This window comes from Clupea harengus, chromosome 13 (assembly GCF_900700415.2).
Source record: "Clupea harengus chromosome 13, Ch_v2.0.2, whole genome shotgun sequence".
Lineage (NCBI taxonomy): Eukaryota > Metazoa > Chordata > Actinopteri > Clupeiformes > Clupeidae > Clupea > Clupea harengus.
The window spans coordinates 18,215,706-18,238,601 of NC_045164.1; the positions used below are offsets into that span (position 1 = coordinate 18,215,706).

The 22,896-nt window shown below is 41.4% G+C and overlaps 2 protein-coding genes across 2 annotated transcripts; one reads left to right on the forward strand and one right to left on the reverse strand.

Annotated features, from left to right (window-relative positions):
- The first annotated feature begins 917 nt into the window (after positions 1-917).
- Positions 918-9,191, forward strand: cdk1 (cyclin-dependent kinase 1). The gene is made up of 8 exons (XM_012839308.3): positions 918-1,083; positions 1,804-1,852; positions 2,729-2,885; positions 4,076-4,199; positions 4,972-5,142; positions 5,413-5,576; positions 7,953-8,094; positions 8,687-9,191. The coding sequence occupies exons 2-8, from the start codon at positions 1,816-1,818 to the stop codon at positions 8,798-8,800; spliced, it is 909 nt and encodes a 302-aa protein (XP_012694762.1). The 5' UTR covers positions 918-1,083; positions 1,804-1,815; the 3' UTR covers positions 8,801-9,191.
- On the reverse strand, positions 9,101-21,175 carry LOC105910564 (cytosolic phospholipase A2 zeta-like). Its single transcript, XM_042709593.1, has 18 exons — positions 19,809-21,175; positions 19,464-19,600; positions 19,009-19,140; positions 18,878-18,918; positions 18,546-18,588; positions 18,125-18,173; positions 17,669-17,721; positions 17,133-17,167; positions 16,433-16,571; positions 16,177-16,313; positions 15,537-15,759; positions 14,932-15,049; positions 14,509-14,646; positions 14,211-14,315; positions 12,944-13,123; positions 12,378-12,547; positions 11,649-11,835; positions 9,101-10,867 (listed from the first exon to the last, which is right to left on the reverse strand). The coding sequence occupies exons 3-18, from the start codon at positions 19,126-19,128 to the stop codon at positions 10,620-10,622; spliced, it is 1,986 nt and encodes a 661-aa protein (XP_042565527.1). The 5' UTR covers positions 19,129-19,140; positions 19,464-19,600; positions 19,809-21,175; the 3' UTR covers positions 9,101-10,619.
- Between the last annotated feature and the right edge of the window lie 1,721 nt (positions 21,176-22,896).

Consider the following 22,896-nt stretch of genomic DNA (forward strand, 5'->3'; position numbering starts at 1 on the left):
ACACAGATTTACCCACAGACCTAGTCGAGGGCTGAGTCGCTGCCATCTCCAGACTGGGGGGCTTATTACAGCTACACCTTACACAATCTAAGACAGGCTGCTGGCGAGACACTGCCTCATAAACGCACACACACACACACACACACACACACACACACACACACACACACACACACACACACACACACACACAAAGAAACAAGCATGGAAGACAGAGACATTGAGAAGGGTCTAGAGGCTGTGGTGTGCCAATCTAAATGTATGTCTGAAAAAAGAAAGAGCCAAATAGATTTAAGAAAAGAGGATATGTAATCTAGACAGACTAAAATGTCAGTGTGTGTGTGTGTGTGTGTGTGTGTGCAAAATGTACTCCCCCTCTCTGAACAGTGGTGTAATAATGGTCCTACACTCTCTCCTTTTATCTCTCCCTCTCCATCTATACTCTTCATCATTCTCCACCCATCTCTCTCCCCTGCCATTGGACTCGTGCAGGAGATGAGACACACCTACACATACGTGCACGTAGGGAATATAGCACGTCATAAGCACGTCAACGCTGCCATCTTCTGGCCCCATGAGGCATCGCTTCAAAACGGACGAATACAAAAGGGTATCGACTTTAGAATGAAACAAATCTAATTCTAGAAGCCAACCAAATGGAAACAATGAAACAAAACATTAAGAGGATCAAAAGAACCATTGATACTGTAGCCTTGGTTACAAGTCAACACCATGTTGCCATAACCCCCCATGCTAAATTGCTAATTGCTCCCATATAAATGTATACAACTGAACGTAACAATGACGATTTCCCTTAAGGCATGCATAACCATCTCAAATAGACAACAACTTGGCTGTAGAAACATTTCCCGACAGCACCGCGTTTTAAAAGCCAACTCCCGCCTTGCATCGCCTGCTGCATCATTGGCCCTTTTGAAAAACAGCTGGCTCACGCAATTGGTCAATTTTCAAACACGTCGAGCGCGGTTAGTTTGAAGGAAACAGCTTAGTAGAAAACCTACAGCAGCTGAGGGTAGGTCTTAGCCAACCATCGTATCCCGAAGAGAATAGTTTTGAAAAGCGGTGAGAATTTCTCTTTTACCTGTTAATGTTAGTTTAGCTAGACATTTTTGTAGCTAGTATTTAAAATGTATGAAATAAGTGTCCGATGTTAGCTAACTTGCATGTACCAGATGTTTTGATGCATATTAACTATCTGATTAGCTGTTGCTAGCTAACCAGCCAGCATTTACTGTCTGTCACGTTGCTAACGTTTGACTAAGTTATCCCACTGCAGTCCTGTCGTATGACTTCAACAATCGTAGTTATGATTACATTCCATTGGTATCGTGAAATCACTAATAGCAGAAGTGCTATGATTCTTCCCTAACGAGTGTTAAGTTGCATTTTAAGAAATGTATCAGTAGCTTAGGGTATCCAGGCACCGTTAACGTTAACCTGGTCGGAAACGTACGTTTTTATTGAGCTGAGTTGGAAATCACGTCTAACTTACTTGATTAGTAACATTAGTATCCCAGTAAAGCTAGTTAACAATCTGAAAGGTAAACTTTTGTCGTCATGGATCAAAATGACTCATCCTATCGATAAGTTACCAGCTAGAATGTTTCTCACTGTCCGAACAATTGGGCTAACGTTAACATTACACTTGAGCTTTCCATAATAGTTAGCATAGTTAAAACTTTGAATTACATGTTTGACAACATCTAATGTGTCAACTCCAGTAAGTTGTTTTAAGCCTCGATAAAAGTTGGTATCTAACAGTTAACTCTTCCACCCCTTCAGGAACCAGTCAAAATGGAGGACTACCTGAAGATTGAGAAAATCGGTGAAGGTAAAGTTACAGTTACATTAGCCAACATTGTACTGTGTTCTCACAGCAAGTATCCGCCAACTGTTAAACAACTGTTTTGTTCGTACATGACCTTGTAAGTGAGCCAAATCACTTTTGGCATTTGCCGAAATGGATCTGCTGAGAGAACGTATGGGAGAAGGGTCTTTGTTTGGCAAATTTCACTCTAATATGTTTTGGTAATCCAATATATTTACTAATGGTTTGAAAACGAATTAGAATCGTGGTACAGATTTATTCTGGAACTGTTTAAAAACCTGTCTAAACTGTAAAAACATAAACATCACCTCTTACACGATTCAGATGTAAAATCGACCACTTTAAGCTGAAGTTAACGGCCTTGTTGAAGAACACACTGCACTAGTTATCTAAAGAAAGTGTATTGAATGAGGCTGCACTAGCGTGTCTGTTTCTACATTTAATATGTGTTTGTGTATAAATACCTTGATAAAGGAGTGCTAATAAATATGTGCAATGATCTGTCTAGTTTAATGGGGAATGCTTAAAACTGATGGAGGAGAGAGCACCGCTCAGTTAAATATAACACCAATGGTGTATTTAATGGCTCTTCACGACCAACTTTAATGTGTGTAATGATGAACACAATGAGTTGGTTTGGAGTGGAATTCTCCAAAACATTCTACATGCGAATTAGCCTCACCTCCATATAGACAAAATACCTACATGGTTGTGTATGGACGTAACTCCATAAGACTTGTTGTCCCCAATCTCACCCCCTCAAATACAGTAACTGTAAAGTGACTACTTTTGGTCATGGATTTAGGGTGATAAGTCTGTCCATTTGCATAGTGCATTTTATGCGCTGCTTGATTGCTGTGTCATGTTCTGCGACCCTAGGTACGTATGGAGTGGTGTATAAAGGCAGACATAAGGCCACAGGCAAGGTGGTTGCCATGAAGAAGATCCGTCTGGAGAGTGAAGAGGAAGGTGTACCCAGCACTGCCGTCAGAGAAATCTCTCTGCTCAAAGAGCTGCAGCATCCTAATGTTGTACGGTAAGGGTTCACTTTGCCCAAGAGAGATTGGGCTTGACAGATCTATATTGCTAGATGTTGAGATGAAATCTGAAAAGCACTGGCACCTTTGTTTCGAGCTTCAAGGCAATCAGTTAGCACTGGCTTTAAATTGCAAGATGCCCAACTACCTGCTTTTGCTTTAGCTTTTTAAATGGAAGATTTGGATTCAATCGGCTTTCTACATTTTCTATCAACAAATCATACCCAGAGGTATTCTCGCTTCATATGTTAGGGATGCTTCTGGCCATGAGAAACTAGATCTCTTCTAATGTTGTATGACGAGAGAATGTCATTTTCAGAACTACAAGGCCTAAAGTATTAAGATTAAACAAACCCCCACCGTACATTATTGAGGGAGCCATAGCAACCATAAAAGTAATGTTTGACAGCTGGATTTGTCACCAGTGGACAGTTATAATCTTAATTTGCATAATGTAAAAGAAAAACAGCACAGGGATTGAGGAGTGGCTGGTGAAGTGCATTACTCGTATAGTGTAACCCTACCAACTGCTTAGTCATAGTGGCAGCGATTTTTACACTGCTCTGGTGGGCTGCCTGATTAAAACTGGGTGGGTTAAGATGTGTTAAGACCTTCAGCAGGATGTGCTAATAAACAAAGACGTATAAACCTCACTGTAGAGCTTTGGACATATTTCTGTCTTTAAACAAAACCTGGAAAGGTCACACACACACAAAAAACACACATTTCCTTCATGTTGACACACTGAGCGCACGTAAGACACATACACACACAAAACACAGTGACTCGTTAACATGGGAGACTAGATGGCAGGCATGGCATGCATGCCTTTCTCACACACACAGAGGAAGCTTGCATACATTTTTTTCCTTCGTTAGGTGCTTTCATCCAGTGTGACTCGCAAGTGAGTGACAATGCAAATAAAACGCCAGTCTAGGAGTAAACATCGAAAGCAAATTCTGTCTGGCTGTTTGAAGATTACTGCTTTTTTGCCAGTCAGTTCACATAACAATTATGATCAGGTATTATGCAAAATGTCTCAATCTAGAGTTAATGTGGGTGTGAAGCACTTGAGAGAAAAACTCATCTTTCTCTCTCTCTCTCTCACACACACACTCCCCCTCTCTCTCACACACACACACACACACACACACAAACACTCTCCCCACCCTCCTCCATGGGTACACAGGCTTCTAGATGTGCTGATGCAGGAGTCCAAACTCTACCTGGTGTTTGAGTTCCTCTCAATGGACCTAAAGAAGTACCTGGACTCGATACCCTCCGGCCAGTTCATGGAACCTATGCTAGTAAAAGTAAGTGGGGTTTTTAAGTACGGTATGCATTTAGAGATTTAAAACGATACAAAAACACACACACATCACCACAGTCGTCATCAGTTAAGTTTAGCTCCTAGTTATATGTAACGCAATGAAGTATGACTAGGAAACTCCAGTCAGTACTAGCCAGAGACCACCACCTTCAAATTTTCTTCTATATTTAGGCAAACTTTCGTTTATGGCTCAAATAAATAAAATAGCTAGTCTTTATTATAATTGTAAACCCTTCCAGAAAATCAATCGATTTTCATCAATATGGCTATTTTGGAATTGCTTGTATCAAGAGCCAACCTATGTACGTGAGCTGATTTCAGTGGATTGTTTCTTTTTGTTGTTGTCCGTCTGTCCCCCTTTCATCCCTACCGCTTTAGTTGAGTTAGAATTCAGAACATTCAGCAAGGTTATGTTCTAATCGCAGGCACATCGGATTTGTTTCTCAAATCAGTTATTTTGAGACGACAGTCCGCCCTGTTATTTGCATGTGGTCGGATCAGATTTATGCGTTCAGACATCACTAACCTGTCTGCATGGGTTGCTGTGGTAACGACGTAGGAGCAGCAGCATGGTGTCAGCATGAATTCCGGCACTTGGATCTGTCGTTGTGTGTCGCGTTACGAGTGACTCGAGATACTTTGAAATAGGATTTAAGCCTAACTACTGCTGAAATGTACGGTTGTCAATGTGTCACCTCTGAATACCTGTGCTGTCTCCCTGTGTCACCTCTGAATACCTGTGCTGTCTCCCTCAGAGCTACCTGTACCAGATCCTGGAGGGGATCCTGTTCTGTCACAGCCGACGGGTTCTGCACAGAGACCTGAAGCCCCAGAACCTGCTCATCGACAACAAGGGCGTCATCAAACTGGCCGACTTTGGGCTGGCTCGGGCCTTCGGGGTCCCAGTGAGGGTCTACACACATGAGGTATAGCACAACGGCGCCAACTGTCTGTAATTGTTCAGCGATCATAATGACCTGTGTGAATTTCGTATGAAGTTGAGGAATGCACGTTGATAAACCGTGTTAGTGTTTCTGAGAACACACTCATTATGGCCTATGCAGCTTGTGAGAGTCCAGAAAGGATGCAAAAGGTTTATGGACCAAAGGTACCTCATGGTATTGTTCACTCAGCTTCTTTATGTCTGTGTACAGTAGCACTAAAGTGTATGTGTGTGTGTGTGCGCGCTCGTGTAGGTGGTGACGCTGTGGTACAGAGCGCCAGAGGTGCTCCTGGGCGCCTCTCGTTACTCTACACCCGTAGACGTCTGGAGTATTGGCACCATCTTTGCCGAGCTCGCCACCAAGAAACCCCTCTTCCATGGTGACTCTGAGATTGACCAACTCTTCAGGATCTTCAGGTACGTCGTCCTCACTGAGATTAAAGGTGTAGTCCACAATTTTAATCAAATCCCATGTATACAAGGCAAGGTGTGTTTTCAGCATGAAGTGTTTGAAACTTGGTATATTCCACTTCACCCGTCAATTTTCTAATCAAACCTGAAGGTAGTTGGTTCAAGGTAGGCTAATAATTGGGAGCAGTGAGTGGGAACATCTATAGTTATAGCTATAGTTTGTGTACATCAGAGAAACCAGCGAGAGAACGGATGTTCTCAATGAGAGTGAACCTGTTCAAAACCCCAGACTCAAAACTATTCAGACATACCGCCCGTCAAGAGGCTGTTAAAAGCACTCGAGCTACATTGAACACTTGCTAGACGTAGGCAAAAAAAGAAGCAAAGATGTTTTGTCAGAAACAAAAAAAAAACCCCTGATGTACGATAGTGGATAACTCTTATTGTACTGCCAGCATTGAACATTTTGTTTTGTCAGGTTTCAGTGATGCACATATGAGAGCAATTTAGACCCAACGTGATTCCCAGACTAAAAATCGTTCTCCGCACTAGGGATGGGCATTCGATTAAATTGTCTTAATCGATCGTCGGGAGAATTAACGATCAATTTTCGATTAATCATTAATATTTTTATATTAAAATTCACTATTTATAGGCTATATTAAAATGCAGTGAAAATAGAAAAAAACACAGCGTGTTTCCTCATTGAGATCTTTATTACAAGATGAACAACTCTTGTGGCAGTTAAACTTACAAGATGGACAACTCTTGTGGCAGTTAAACGGGATCCGTTCAATGGTTACACTTGAAAATATGCGCTGCTGTACTCTTAAGCAGCGGAGCCGACAGCTAGAAGCCGGTGCTCATAAACACAACTGACCCTCGTTTTTTTCTCTCTCTCTAACTAATTAATCTCACATTTTGAAATTCATTCATCTAGATTCATCGTGATTACTCGTTAATTTATAAGATTTAATCACTTCAGACAGCGTGTATTTTAGACACTTGTTTAATTGTATTTTTTTCGTGCTCTCTCGCCGTCATACAAGGAATGTACGCGAGACACAATGTTGCCCCTCGGCGGTAAATCGTAAGAATTGTCCCCTGAAGCAATTCGAATCACCTCAGTCAGCCCACCGTTTTCAACTATGTTGATGGGCGACAGTCACCGGCAACCCAAACTGCTACAGCGTTGGTAACCTTTTCACGGACTGGTCTAGTTATTTTCCTAGAGAAGTCGTGGAGTGTGGGTTGGCGACCATCTAACCTGGGACTGCTTTCTGTCGGGTGCTTTGCATTAAGGTGATAACTTAAAGACGAGCTGCTTCTGTGATAGCTACATTCAGCTTGACAAATGCTACATACAACTTTAGTTTTGTCGATTGTTCTGTCATTTTGCCTCTTAAACAGAAACGTTCCGCCCAACAATCCCTCAGCTCTCTCCATCTTCAACTACCGTCGGTCTCTTCTATCTAACTGACTGCAGACACGCTGCGGTTTCGTGCCATGGGTCAACGCACACCGGAAGTAAACAAAGTTGCGTTAACTGCGTTAAAATATTTTATTGCATTAATCTCGGCCACAATAATCTCATAGAATAACGCGTTAACTTTGACAGCCCTAAAATAAATAAATTACACGCACACTACGCAACAGAACATGCATTAGTTTTATCGATGAAAAAATAATTTCATCGAGGAAATTCTTAATGATCAATTAATCGATCGTCGATTAATTATGCCCATCCCTACTCCGCACAGTACTTTTTTCTCCCCAATCTGTCTTGTCTATGTTTCCATTTGCCTTCTCCAACAAAACACCCCAAATCTTGATTTAAATAAAGTTGTGTCCGGCTAGTTTTGCCCTAAAGCAACTGCTGTTGCAATATAGTAGTGTGAGCAAACTAGGCCTACTAGCATACTCTAGATTTCACATCTTAGTAAATCAGGGCTTCAGTGTCTGAAGTGGTGTGAGGCCTGTGCAAAGCAGAATCTGGATTCGCCAAGGTCATTTTAGACTTGAGTGCTGTGAGGTTAAAATTGTCGTGTTTGGCCATAATTATCACCAAGGGGTGCAAAAAAAGGAGCCGCATTTGATGCAAATTCTGTGTGCATTGTCATGAAGTGCAACTATTTACAGTGATAATAGAATGAGTGTAAGAATAGCCATATCAGTTGTACATTAAAACTAAGGAAAGTGTGGTTGAAATTGAGCTGTTCTGTCTGCTTTGTATTTGTTACGTTTATGTAAATATGTATGTGTTTCATGTGATTCTACCGTATAAATATTTCTGTCTTGCGTCCTCTATGGATTTAGTTTTATTGTCTGTCTTTTCTCTCCTCCATGTAAGTGTATATTTCAACCACAACTGACTTTCTTTAGGACCCTGGGAACACCAAATAATGATGTTTGGCCAGAGGTGGAAACCCTGCCTGACTACAAGAACACTTTCCCCAAGTGGAAGGGGGGAAACCTGTCCACCACAGTAAAGAATCTCAACAAGAGTGCCATTGATCTGCTTGGGGTGAGTCACGGACTAAAGTCTTCAAAGCAAGAAATGGATCAGAAAGGCATCGAGAGAAAATAAGCAGCGACGCCTTGGCTGTGTAAAGCAAATTAAAGCAGCAGTATGCCTTAATTAGTGTGTGTGTGTGTGTATATATATATATATAATATATATATATATATATATATATATATTAGTTTAAATAGGTAACTATTTTTGGTATCATCTTCAAATTCATGATAGTATATGGTCATGTGAAGGACAGATGAACACGCCTGTTCTAGCTAGTCGCGCGGGCTATGCAGTAGTATTCTGGTTCGGGAGCCGTGAAAATTCAAGAAAAGCTTTCACAGCATGACCTCACCAGTTATGTTGCCAATGTTACCATGGTAGCTTTTCTTAGTACCAGCTAGGTTGTTGATGGTATGTGCAAGGTTTTTGCATGCCTTTCAGGTAGTTGTCTCACTAGTTTTAGACTAGACCTCTATACTGTTACTTTAAAAACTGTGGGGAGAACCCCAGTAAGATGCTTAAAAAAAAACTTCACCGATTGGCCTGTTTTGAGACCTGTAATAAGCCGAATTTAAAGCAATGTGTTTTTCTTTTGCAGAAAATGCTGATCTACGACCCACCGAAGCGTATCTCCGCTCGGCAGGCCATGAACCATCCTTACTTTGATGACCTCAACAAAAGCACCCTCCCTGCCAGCAACACGAGGATTTAACCTAGCAACCGGCTGTCATGGAGATGGTGCCCATGGCAAACCATGCAATTATGGAGCAATACTCACCTCGGAATTTGTTTGTTGATGTTTATGTTAATTGTTGCGTTTGTCTTCTTTAAATGTTTGTATGCCTTCGCTTGTGTAATAGAAGGCATTTGTGTACATACATTATTGTGCTTTTTTGGAGTGAAATGGCAGTTTGTATATGTTTCCAGTAAAGTGCACTTTTCACATCAAACATCATTGTGCTTTTTGTTTTTGTACTTTTTCTAGAGAGAAGCCGTAAAGGTGTGGGGTGTGTTTTTCATTTTTGACAAACCTTTTCCTGAAAGGCCTTTTAATTTGAAAATATATAATTGACATGGCAAAATAAAGACCGTGTTTACCATTATTCCTGATTCTTATTTTACTGTTCTGTCTATTTTTTTTAATTAAATATTTTTCTGATGGAGACTTTGAGTGACACAGGCGGTCCCCCCCACACGTTTTTGGGATGTGGTGACTGGATTTGGTGGTGAAGTTAGGAAGAAGGGTGCAGGAGATGGTGGCTTTTCGATACAAAAATATTCTTTTATTTAAAGGGGAGTCCCAAAAATATGTGCCCACAAAATAAACAAACATAATCAAAAACAGACAGACGCTCTCAAAGTGCTACAAACACTAGGCAATCTGCTCATTTCACTAGCACACATTCTAACTAGGCTCAATTTCACTTAGGACAAAACAAGGCAAACCAGTGTTCACACATCTAAACATGGTTAAACCTTCATGCGTCTCCCATCACCTCATGAAATGAGCCACCCTTTAAATTGGTCCAATTAACTCCAACCATTGTATAGGGGGGAGACCAAATCTCTTGCAGGGCAACATCTCTTTTTCTTACCACGGTGAGACGGTTGTACAGAATCTGCAGAAATAACAAGAAACACTGATTGGCACATCTTAATTATTATTTTTTTGACACTTTATTTTTATAGTTTTATCACACAGATACAGAAAAGTAAACAAATGGACAAAATCAGTCATTGACCTTTCAATAAAGTCCACTTCACCCATTCATCTTCACATTGTTCTGCCTGTACTCTTAATCTATGTGTTAGCTGTTCCATCACGAACATCTCACTCACAATTTTCAGCCATTCATCTCGAGTTTGGATATCTTAATTTTTTTAACAGCAGAAACGCTGCACTGTGCCTTTTCAGAATCAGAACCAAGTCAGTTTACGCCTACCAGGAATTTGCTTTGGCATATTGGTGCAGACAATAAACATAAAAAACATAAGTACTACAGAATATAAGAAAAACTAAATATAAAAAGTAAAACATATTTACAGAATACGAAATGGAGGAGCTGTGCAGTTTATGCAGGGAGTAAGTACTCATGTAAAATAGGCCAACTAACAAGGTACCAGGTCAAATAGTAATTATAAATCATCAGTTATACATCTGTGTGTTAAAGGTGCAGTCTACTATTGTGATCCCATACACCTTTGGCAAATTCAGAGAATGGTTCCTCACGGTCTTCTGGCTGTGCGTTCAGTGTTTGCTCTCAAAAACAACTCTGGTGTTGGAACACAGCTATGGCTCTATAAATGGGGAAACAAACCGGCTTGAACCGAGCCATAAACAATCCTAGCCAATCAACAGCATGGAAGGGAGAGGTGTAATTTGTCTGTTCATTTTAAATATCAAAAACCTTTCACAAAACCAAATGGCAAACTACCACATTTATCACCTTGTCATGGCACCTTTACTAATCATTTTCAGTTTTTTTCCCCTTACATATTTGGCATTGCATTTGTTCTTTGGAGGGATCTATTCAGGGACAGCAGTGGTCTTTGTGTTCGTGTTCGTCCTCATCTTCATGGACTCTCTCTCTCTGTAGCGCCCTGCGCAGAGCTGACAGCAAGGTGTCGCGGTTGTTCAGGACGTTGTAGCAAGTGAGGTCCATCAGCTTCTGGAAGTCCTCGGGCTGGTAGGCCATGTTCCTAGTACGATATGGCGAGTCTTTAGAGCTGACATCCAAGTCTCCTTGTTTCAGTTCATCTTTCCCCTCTCGTTTGACCCCTTAAAATAACAAGCAGGAAAACAAAGTTATCATCTGATGAAACTTTTTCACAAACTAGAACACCAAAGCAAGCCAGTGGTTGTGTGTGTGTGTGTGTGTGTGCGTGTGAGCCAGTGGTTGAGCGCTCACAGACTGGGGTTGTGAATAAACCTGAACTATCGCTGATATATGTGAAATCCTGTCAAGGTGTATTTTGAGGTGTATCTCTTGCTGTCTCTGGTAGTCATGAGGATGGGGGGGGGGGGGGGGGGGTCTGAGATGCCAGGCACCACTGTTGAGTATTCTGGTGGTGTGATGGGCCTTATTCAACGAAACACTGATGAAGGAAGGTGCCCAGTGAAATGCTTGTGAAGGCAACGTTGTTGTTGTTGTTGTTGTTGTCCTGCTGGTCAGGTTCTATGGTTGAGTAGTCATGTTGTTGTGTTTAGCAGTTATGGGCTACAGATGTTAGTTGTTGTGAAGGATACTTTACGGATCTCTGGGCGTGCAGCGCATGTTGTGGCTGTTACAAGCCAGTTATGCATTATTATTGTATCCTGCTGTTCAGGATCTACGGTTGGGCAGTTGTTATTATATTGGTTAGGTTAGGCTGGAGTACTTGCATGTGACAGTGAGAAGATTGGCTGCTGTGGGAAGTCCACAACCAATAGTACAAGGTATTTAACATCTTTCTCTGTGTTACTAAAAAAGGGGTGTAGAGAGATGAGCTTCTAGCTATGTCCATGCGTCCAACTACAACGTTCAAATAATCTGTTATAAATTGGGTTTGTGTCCACTAACCTGGGGATTTGAACTCTCTGAAGGTGAGGTTGGCCAGAGGGAAGTGAACCACAATGGGAGCTTTGGGGTTCTTCTCGTCCTCAAACACGTACACCTCCTTCATGGCCTCTTTCCCCACACGGCTGAAATCGATGTCAGGGAACGGGATCCTGTGATCAGTGCAGTGCTGCTGGGTTTGCTTCAACACCTGAGAAACAGTTAAACGCAGTTAAACAGGGCTGGTCTCTGAGAGAAAAAGATAATCAGTCTTTGTTTAACACCTGACATATTGACAGGTAAACACCTGAACACCTGAGAAAAAGTAAAAAAAACTGTTAAAAAGGGCTGGGCTCTGAGAAAAAAGAATAGTCTCCTTTAATTTCCCCTTAATCTGTTTCCTCCTAATCTGTTTTCCCTTACTCTGTTTAATCTGAGTTGGTGAAGGTGATTATCTTCAATGAATTCAGACACTTGTGATAAAAGATTCTAGAGCTCTGCGCTCTAGAATATTTCTGTTAACTTAGTGCCAGGACTGTGAGTATGAGTCTAAATGTAATTTCCAATTTAACATTTCAAAATGATACCTGGAAATATCCAGAATCCAAAATCTGGATAACTGCAAGTCTAGAATGTCACCTGTCCTTATTATCGTGGCTATGATTAGCAGGCCAGCATACTTTAGTCTGAAGGCATATGTTTGATTGGTCCTGTGTTGCACGTGCGGTAGTCTTGGCTGTCTAATTTATATACCATAAACTGGTCTGAATCCCAGGAGCAGTTGAGGGACAGGATGAGGTCCATACGTCTGTGGGGTCGCAGCAAAGGGGGGAACCCCAAGTTACAGGCCAACCCCGAGTCCACCAGATCCAGGATGGGGTCCCCTGGCGTCAGCTGGTTCGGAAAGGCATCAGGATGCGTGTCTAAACAAAGAAACCAAAAAATGAAAGGAGAGAAAGTCAAGAGAGGATCCTTAAGTTAAAGGATGATGTAGATACATCTTTCGCACTAAAAGTTATGAATGTTTTCATCGCTGCAACTTAAATTTCATCGCCGCTGTATTAAATGATGGACATTCATTTATTGATGAATGCAATACCTTTTGACAAAGCAGCAGGTTAATTCTAAATCTATCAAAACCTTGGGCTAATTCAAAAGTTATTCATACAGTAAAATATCTATAATATCCATAAACTAATGGCCTTGAAAATGCCCCAGGGAAACCCCTCCGAAGTACACACACACACAGCCACACACAGCCACACACAGCCACACACACACACACACACACACACGCACGCACGCACGCACGCACGCACCTTTCTCGTCTGTGAAACTGCTCTTCTTGTTGTAGTCCCAGTGGAGACTGAGGCCATGCATGAAGTTGTACACCTGGCTGACGATTGGCCGGCTGCTGAAGAATTCTGTGATCACCTTTGAAGTCATAGTGGCTGGTTTGATCAGGAGCGTGTCCAGTGTGGACGGGTCGGTGTCTGTCTCTGTGGAGGACAAGCTTCAGAGACTTAGTAGGTACATAGCTGGTGCACCAGGGTCAAAGGTCTCTGTCTTATGCCCTGATAGGTCTTTCACAACTTTTCAGTAGCCAATAGTAAAGTGCCGGTCACAGACATTTCATTCTATGACTGTCATTGACGAGGTCTTGTGGTTTGCAGTCACTGACTGCAACTGGGGATTTCTGTTGGGGCAGTTGTGGAAATTTCACATATCATGTAGAGAACCACAATGGAGGGTATCATACAGGGCTTCCACAAAACCCTGCTGAAGGGGTCTTCATACATTTTTCATTCAGCAAATGCTTTTATATCCAATGGGACTAGTTCTCCATGCAAACATAAAAGTTTCAGGTGTTGCATAGCAACCCAATACTTGCTGGCTTCAACTTACAATTCATTTCCATTACATTAGGTGAACGAACTACTTGCGGAATGATATAAAAGATGTGAATTAGAAGCACAAAACCCATTGCCAATGGCAGCGGTCAATATTTGTTTGAAGCGGTCTGTGAAAAGGTGAAGTCCCTCCCCCTTCTCACTGTGGTCCATGAGGGAAGAAGGACTGGACTCCCCTACATAAATGGTTGGGTCCGGATTCCCCCACCCCTGTGGAGGGGTCCAATTACCTTTTAATTGGACTACGGTGGCCTTACTTAAAGTGCACCTCATTGTTTCATGAGAGAGAAGGACAGACTGAACATGCTGGATGGAGCTTGGACAAGGTACTAGACAAAACCTGAATAGTCAGAGGTGTACCTTGTCTAGTATAGGCTTTAGTGTGTTCAGTTTGTGTTTGTATGTTTTTTTTTTTTTTTTAAACCCTGTTGTAAATAAATCTAGCTATTTTTATGGAAGCCACTCTCTCCTGCGTCGTGTGTTCGTGCCTGCAACCCCATTCTACCAGGCTACATCCCACGTGGTGAGATGGTCTGCTCGAGCGGTTTCTCACACGGTCATTATAAAGAAATACCAGACCTCCAAACATTGGGGTGGCTCATTCAAATCAATGGAACTTTTTGCAACATTCGGAGGAGCCGTAAAATAAAATGAAATAAAGGGACAGTCACATTACCTATGTCAGTTATGGTTTCACGAATGGGGTTCCATGATGGGGTATGTCCTGTGACAAAGCTCCACAACTGGGTGAAGCTAACAGAGAATGCACTACTCCAGATACCTACAAAACACACAGCCACACACACACACACACACACACACACACACACACACACACACACACACACACACACACAAGCTTGTTCATGTCAATATGCAATGATATACACACACTTATGTCTGCACCTGACTATACACACACACACACACACACACACACACACACTTTCTTTCACTCTCCCTCCATCTCTTACCAATCAGGAAGGACAATCGAGTCTCCGGAAGTTTCTTGATCTGTTTACCCTGGAAGTACTCACTACCAAAGTCCTCAGTGGGTACAAATGCACCGTACTTCAGAAGACCAACTTCATACGGCGTAAATTCACACCACTCTGCAACAGTGAGAGAGAGAGAGAGAGAGAACAGCAGTATATATTCAATAGGTGTCACTGTCTGTAAAGTTTGATTTAATATCTAGTACATTTTATGGTTTTGGTAGTAGTTTAATGTACCTACATGTATTGCCATATCAATAATATAATATATAATATGTTCAGTTGTGTCTAAAGGCTATTAATGCACATTATAAAGAAAACATCAGTCTCCACGCTACTTGCAATGGTCGCAGTGATAGAAAATGGACTTAAATGCTGATGTCTGACCCCCTGAAACCCTACCAGTCTCTTTGAGGCCGCCTTTCAGGCAGGTCTTCATGTTCACTGCTGTGTAGATGGGCAGAGGATTCTGTCCCTCTGACACCGCCCTCTTCTGGTCAGAGAGGGTACTGTCACATTTCTGTGCAAAAACAATCACAAAGAAATCTCACGAGGATGCCATTTAAAATTGAGACGTTTGAAGGTAGATCAAACTGTGTGTATGTGTGTTTGAGAGAGAAGGAGAGACAGTGTGTGTGAGAGACCAATATTTACAGACATTATATTTTAGCAGCCAAGCACTTGTTTTGTGCAGTCAATTGTAGCACAGCGTAGATCTATATTTTTATCAGTATGCATCTGCCCTGGAAGTGAACCCATAATTATCATTATGACCATACAGTTGTTAGTATCCTACAGTACCAGTTGACCTACAATAACACAGACTGTGTGTGTGTGTGTATTTGGATTTATTGTATGTCTTTCTTTAATGCTAATGTTCATCATCTCTGTCTTTGCGCAGGTATTTGTCACCCTTACATGTGAGTGTGAGCATATGTATGTCTGTGTGTGTGTGTGTGTGTGTGTGTGTGTGTGTGTGTATGTGCATATTTTAGGTCTTGCTCTACCTTCCCATAGATAAGGTGTTCGATGAACAGACCCCACAGGTCAATGAGGGACACCGGCAGGCCGTCTGCCTCCCTTTGCTCCATCTCTTGTTTGTAGTAATAGTGCTGTTCATTAGAGAAAATGCTCTGGTACCTCCCAAACATCTCCTTCTTTATTGGTTCAGTGACTACGGCCAAGTCCTTTTGAGACCAATCAGGCTTCTCATACAAGGTGGACATCGCCCTTTGAAGAAGAAGAGTTTCTGTTCAGTCAAATCATCTTGTTTCAGTCAATACCTGACATAACATGTTCACACACACACACAAAAATTAGCAAATCTGCACTCAGGTAAGGAGTGTAGCTGACACGCAGGTAGGCCTGAGGTCGCGGTGAATTTATTTTCTGCTTTTTCCCATCCTGGACCGTCCTTCCTCAAGGGCCCGGGAGATAGCCCACCTGAGCACTGTGCACTCTGGGGAGGACCTGCCATGTGGGAATCGAACCCATGACCTTCTTGCTGTGAGGCGGCAGTGCAAGCAACTGAGCCACCGTGCCACATTATGTGTTACTTATGAGGGGACTCACCATGTGGCCCCAGATACGCCAGTGATGTAGCTGACGGTGTGCTATACATTAACCCTTCCTTATGAGGGGACTCACCATGTGGCCCCTGAGACCCCAGTGATGTAGCTGACGGCATCCAGGATTCCCAGAGTCTGGAGACCCTTCAGACTCCCAAAAGCGCCAGTCATCGCCCTGGTCCCGCCCCCTGAGCAAACCACACCCACCAGGGGGACCTACAATACAACCAGTTAATTTTTTGTGTTTTTTTTCTTGTTGTTGTTCTTTTAAGAATTTTTTTTTTTTCAATCAGGCTCCAGTAATCTGAGTATCTGAACGGGGAAACACAGCGTACCTTATCTGTCTGTAGAGGGGAATTGAGCTCCAGAAGTTTGTGCAAAGCCTGTCCCACCACCACCTTCCTCTTCTCCATGAAGTCCTTCTCCGCTGACGGGATGTCAAAGTCCAGACGCACTGCCAGCTCCTGCTCAGGCCTGCAGGGTCACAGGTTTCATAATATTCTTGTGATTGTGACAGAAAACTTTAAAGTGAAATTTTAAGGTGACATTATTCACCATTTTTAGGCTTATTTTTGTATGTAAGTAGATTTCACAACATCAATATATTCATTTTGATGGTTTATGGATACGTGAAGGAGAGACAAACGCATCTCTCATTCCCACTAGCTGCCCAGGCTAGGTCAAAAAACAAAAGTGTTACAACAATCTTTACAAATCTTTTCAAAACTACATAATTTGATCTACTTTTAATCTGTGTCAACGGTGCAGTTGGTGATAGACAGGCAAACCCGTTGACTATTTGGTAGTGCATTGGCTCCTTGAACTTCACCAGTGGTGGACATATGGCTAAGTGTACAAAAGTGTAAAACATGACAGTGTAGTCTACACACTGTTTCATTCGTCAGAAAGGGTCAGATGTGCTAATCCTAAAGTCCCCAAACTGAACAATATTTACAACTTAATCTACCTTTGTCTGTTATTCTAAGGTGAGATCATAGATATAATTATTTATACATTTTTAAATTAAATATTTACCGTTCCGCAGTCTTCAGGTCCAGGTCAACAGAGTCCTGTTAAAAGTTCGGCATTATTATTACTGGCTATTCTGGTCATATATTTAAAACATTCTGTTGTATATTAGTTAAAAAAACAAAACAATGGTTGCTTCAGTCTGGAAACAGATTAAGGGCAAATGATGAAATGACGAAATGATGAAATGAGCAGATGTGTCTTTTGCATAAATATGTTCTTCCTCTCTGACAGACCTGTTTGGCTCTGGGTGGGATCAGAAAAGCTGATAAATGGCTGATATGCTGAATTGGGTTGTCACCCAGATGACAGAAGATGAACACAAAAAGCAGCCTGTGACCAATCCTTCTGAGTCACTTTCCCATCGAGTTCTTTTTGCATACAACTGATTTTATATTAACTATTAGCTAGTTCAATTTGGGGTTTTAGATAATTTCTGTCTCTGCAGTTTATGTAATCACTGTGATGGTGATGGATAAACCTGTTGTCTGATAGGTTGCTATGAGATGATTGTCTTGAGCGCGGAATCCAGTGTTTGTTACCTGCACAGAGAGTTCTGTCTCCAGGTCTCTGTAGTGCGAGGAGTCCACCAGACCTGAGGTGAGAAAATGTTCCTCTTTTTACATTGAAATTGGCATGGGTAACACGTGCACAGACTCACACACCCTTATCCTGTCACCTTCAATAAAAAATAATGTTTACATGCAAGCGTTGGATACACAAATGCACGCATACACACACACACCAAACCAGGTGACGCTTAAACGTATCCAGTGGAACCATGCCAGGCCAGGGCTTCATCTGGCCCAGATTTGGTCATGTGTCAGCCACCATCTTGGACACTCATAATTTTATCGTCAGTACAAAAAAACACTAGGTCTAAACACACATGCATCTTCATAGTCAGGTTCTGGGTCATTGTCAGTCCAATACGCATGATTTCAACTTCTGTTCCTGTCAACTCTGTAGTTTCATGTGACCATGTGTTCTTAACTTACCTGCACCTAAACGGTTACTATTCACCTTCAGGACAGAGAATGGTGTTGCCTGAACGGAAAAAGTACAGAATGTTGTTTGTCCCATTTATTATGACATCTGTCCAATTTGTAATGGGCACATATCACAAATAAGGGACCTATATTTCTCCCCGAAAATGTACCATTATTTTTCTCAATTTTCTTAATTTGTCCCAGTAGTAACTGACAAATATTATATATTTATAAATTAATACAAATGTACGTATTATATATATATATATATATATATATATGCATATACGTATACATATATGTATATTTCAAAAATATGTTTTTTCTTCACCAAAACAACTATGTCATGGGTGAATAACGTGTGTGAAAACACCGTGATTTGTATTTAGAAATAAACCCATTGCAAACCCCATCTTTTGCAAATACTTACCACCAGTATGCCATTTGACAAGCACACCCCTGAGCTCTGAGGACTGGAGAACAGAAAGACAAGGACTATAAGCAGATAAGTATATCATTCCCTCATTTCTTTACACTCTTCTGAACTCAAGAGAACTTTCCCTCTATTTAAAGCTGTAAGGAAATACACTGTATCCTGTCCAAGACTATGAGAAACATGACAATGCAGCCACTGTGACCAAACATGTGGGCACTATAATCTCCTAAATGGTCATCTTTGAGATGCTTGTTGTTCAGACCTACACCACTGACTAGAGTATGCTCTGTGTGTGTCTTAAATAATATATTGTTTTGCACTCTTACCTCACTTCCAGCTCAAATTCAACCCACAATTTATCGTGGGTCTGAATATGAAAACAGAGAAACATAATTATGCTATATTAAATATTTTCATTTGCATAAAACATGTCAAGGTGTAAGTGTGACAACTTTACCTCAGAATTTGTTGTGAACATTTTAATTTCCTTCTGGCCCAGCCTCAGCTGGCTAATGTCAAACATAATGACAGATAATAGATCATCTCGAGCGGCCGTGTCATCGTCATAAAACCGCATTTCCAGAACATTCTGAAAGTCAGCAGTGGACATGTCAAAACTAATCTTTGTGCAACTTCTATCTTACAATCATGTAAGACCGTTAATACCTTTGAACGGCTTTAATGTATAGATGAACTCAATTCATATTCAGTTCTAAAATATCTATTTCTATCTTTCTTCTCAAATATCTCATTCTGAATATATCACATCATCTCCATAGATAAATAAATAAAACGTGTGAGTACACAGCCAGTATATACTGACATATGTAACTATACTATTACTTCTGAAGGCAACAATTAAAATATTTTTGCCATCACACAGAACCTCTGTGAAGTTAAGTTGGGTCTGACCTTGACGTGGCTGTGGATGCGAAAGTGAAACGTCTCGTTCCACTCGGGGTTGTTGCTGTTGGGCACTGTCTGGGTGCGGTGAGAGCGAGCAGAGGACGTGGGGAGCCTCAGAATCACGTAGCAGTCCGACTCCGAAACTGAGGAGAATCATTGAGAAGGAGTTAGATAAAGTATACTATCAGTCTTTTTCTCTCATCCTTTATCTCATTCTCTCTCTGTCTGTACATTTGTCTATTATTCTACCTGAAAGCATCCTGATTCCAACTCTAAACAGAATGATGATGGGGTAGCTATATATCCTATCCTATTTAATGTGTAAACTGTAATGTAAATGAAATTACTAACAGTAGTCATGTGACCATTTCAGTTTTGCATGCAGGACAGTAACCGACAGGTTCCAGTAGGGTACAGCTTTGCCCTAAAAGGTGGGGTATAAAGAAAATATTTGACACGATAAAGCAAACCAATGACATGTCCGGCAGGCCATTTTTCCTCCTGGCTAACTGCATTGAATTTTATAAATAAAAATAAGTGGCAAAGCTGAAAATAAATAAATAAATAAATAAATACTAGTACTAATACTTCTAACAATAATAACAGGTGAGTTTTCAAATTGAATTGCTTACCTTCGACATGGCGTCTTTGCTCAATATGCTCTTTGGTATAAATGTGAATCTAGAAGACAGGTGCTATATAAATAGTTCTTAAAAGGGTGCGTAGAAGGGGTGGTGCATTTCAGTAAACTGGCATGGGAAGTGAGCTCAAGTTCTAACAGGCCTTCAGTGTCTGAAATTCACTATTGCGCAATGTTGCCAAACACTTACCAGTTCAGGTGCAGCTGCATATGTGTAAGATCTACAAAAATTCACTCTCAAGTTATCTCAGGACTCGGAGTTGTAGATCAGTATATTAATTCCATAACAATTGCAATCGAGCTCACTGACAGCACAAGGATGAAAGTGAAGGAATTTTACTTACATTGCACAGGGTTTATATACTTAAGATTGATCTACTCCTGACGCCATACATGTTTAACATCTCAGTCATAATAGCCACTCTTGATTAAGATCTCTAACTGAGCTTCCTGTCTGCCAAAGGATGTCAGTTCTACACAAGGTCGAAAAAGGCACAGTTAGACCCTCCCTATCACCACTGAGCTCACCCAAACATAGACAAGAGGTTCCTTCACTTACGCATGTAGATCTTACACATATGCAGACTAATAAGAAAGAGACCGGGCAAAAATGGCATCCATGGGAGATTTGCCAAGCAAAAACCAACCTATTTTGAACAGGTTGTGAGTTGTCACCAAAAGTGTTTTTCAGGAGAAATTGCTGAGGGGAACATACGAATTTGCATCTCCTGAAAACACTTGTGGTACTAGTTTGATACTACTGTAAACCACTGACAAACCTTTTGTTAGATTTTTTTTCAGGTCAAGTCATATTTGCAGCTGACTAAACTGAGCTTCCTGTCTTCCAAAGGATGTCAGTTCTACACAAGGTAGAAAAAGGCACAGTTCGACCCTCCCTATCATCACTGAGCTCACCCAAACATAGACAAGAGGTTCCTTCACTTACGCAGATCTTACACATATGCAGACTAATAAGAAAGAGACTGGGCAAAAATGGCATCCATGGGAGATTTGCCAAGCAAAAACCAACCCATTTTGAACAGGTTGTGAGTTGTCACCAAACGTGTTTTTCAGGAGAAATTGCTGAGGGGAACATACGAATTTGCATCTCCTGAAAACACTTGTGTTAACCCAATAAATCATTCTGTCCTCCTCCACACTTCTAATGAATTTAGTCTTTATTGGAATAAAAAAGGTCGAAAAAGGCACAGTTAGACCCTGCCTATCACCACTGAGCTCACCCAAACATAGACAAGAGGTTCCTTCACTTACGCATGTAGATCTTACACATATGCAGACTAATAAGAAAGAGACCGGGCAAAAATGGCATCCATGGGAGATTTGCCAAGCAAAAACCAACCTATTTTGAACAGGTTGTGAGTTGTCACCAAAAGTGTTTTTCAGGAGAAATTGCTGAGGGGAACATACGAATTTGCATCTCCTGAAAACACTTGTGGTACTAGTTTGATACTACTGTAAACCACTGACAAACCTTTTGTTAGATTTTTTTTCAGGTCAAGTCATATTTGCAGCTGACTAAACTGAGCTTCCTGTCTTCCAAAGGATGTCAGTTCTACACAAGGTAGAAAAAGGCACAGTTCGACCCTCCCTATCATCACTGAGCTCACCCAAACATAGACAAGAGGTTCCTTCACTTACGCAGATCTTACACATATGCAGACTAATAAGAAAGAGACTGGGCAAAAATGGCATCCATGGGAGATTTGCCAAGCAAAAACCAACCCATTTTGAACAGGTTGTGAGTTGTCACCAAACGTGTTTTTCAGGAGAAATTGCTGAGGGGAACATACGAATTTGCATCTCCTGAAAACACTTGTGTTAACCCAATAAATCATTCTGTCCTCCTCCACACTTCTAATGAATTTAGTCTTTATTGGAATAAAAAAGGTAGAAAAAGGCACAGTTCGACCCTCCCTATCACCACTGAGCTCACCCAAACATAGACAAGAGGTTCCTTCCCTTTCCTGTTACTTTGATTATTACGCATGTAGATCTTACACATATGCAGACTAAGTGGCGCCAGTACCTAATATTCAAAGTTACACATATACACAGGGACACAGAAAAGCCATGTCCCTGCTTACATAAGCACATGATTAATATATTCTTAAGTCATTAACAGTGTTCGGAAATTATCTCCATCAGTGTACCTTGAGAGCATGGCTGTTATATATTCAGGTGCATGACTATGGAGTGATTTATAGACTAGTAAGAGAGTCTTGAAAGTTCTGAAACTAAAAGGTAACCAGTGCAATGATTTTATTTTAATGAATACATTTTAATGGCCAGACTCTGTCTCTCCATCCATCCTGAAGCACTGTGCTGATCAGCTGTCTCCGGTGTTCAGACATTTTGAACTCCTCACTGAAGTCATGCCACGTACCAGCCTGCTTCAAAACCTCGACCATCATCCCCGTCCCCAAAAAACAAAGATTACAGGACTTAATGACTACAGACCCATTGCCCTGACCCCTGTGTTTATGATGAAGTAATTTGAGTGCCTTGTGCTGCCTCATCTCAAAGCCATCACTGACCGTCTACTGGACCCCCTGCAGTTTGCCTACAGAGCTAACAGGCCAGTTAGATAGGTCCTAAACCAGTTTAGGACTGGACCAGCGAGGCCAACCCAATTTTCAAGTCTATCAATAGGGATATCATGATCGACAGTGTCAAAGGCTGCGCTCAGATCCAGAAGGGCCTAGACAGATATTTTTTTGGAGTTAGCTTTAATCATGAGGTCATTTACAATCTTGATTAATGCCGTTTCTGTGCTATGAT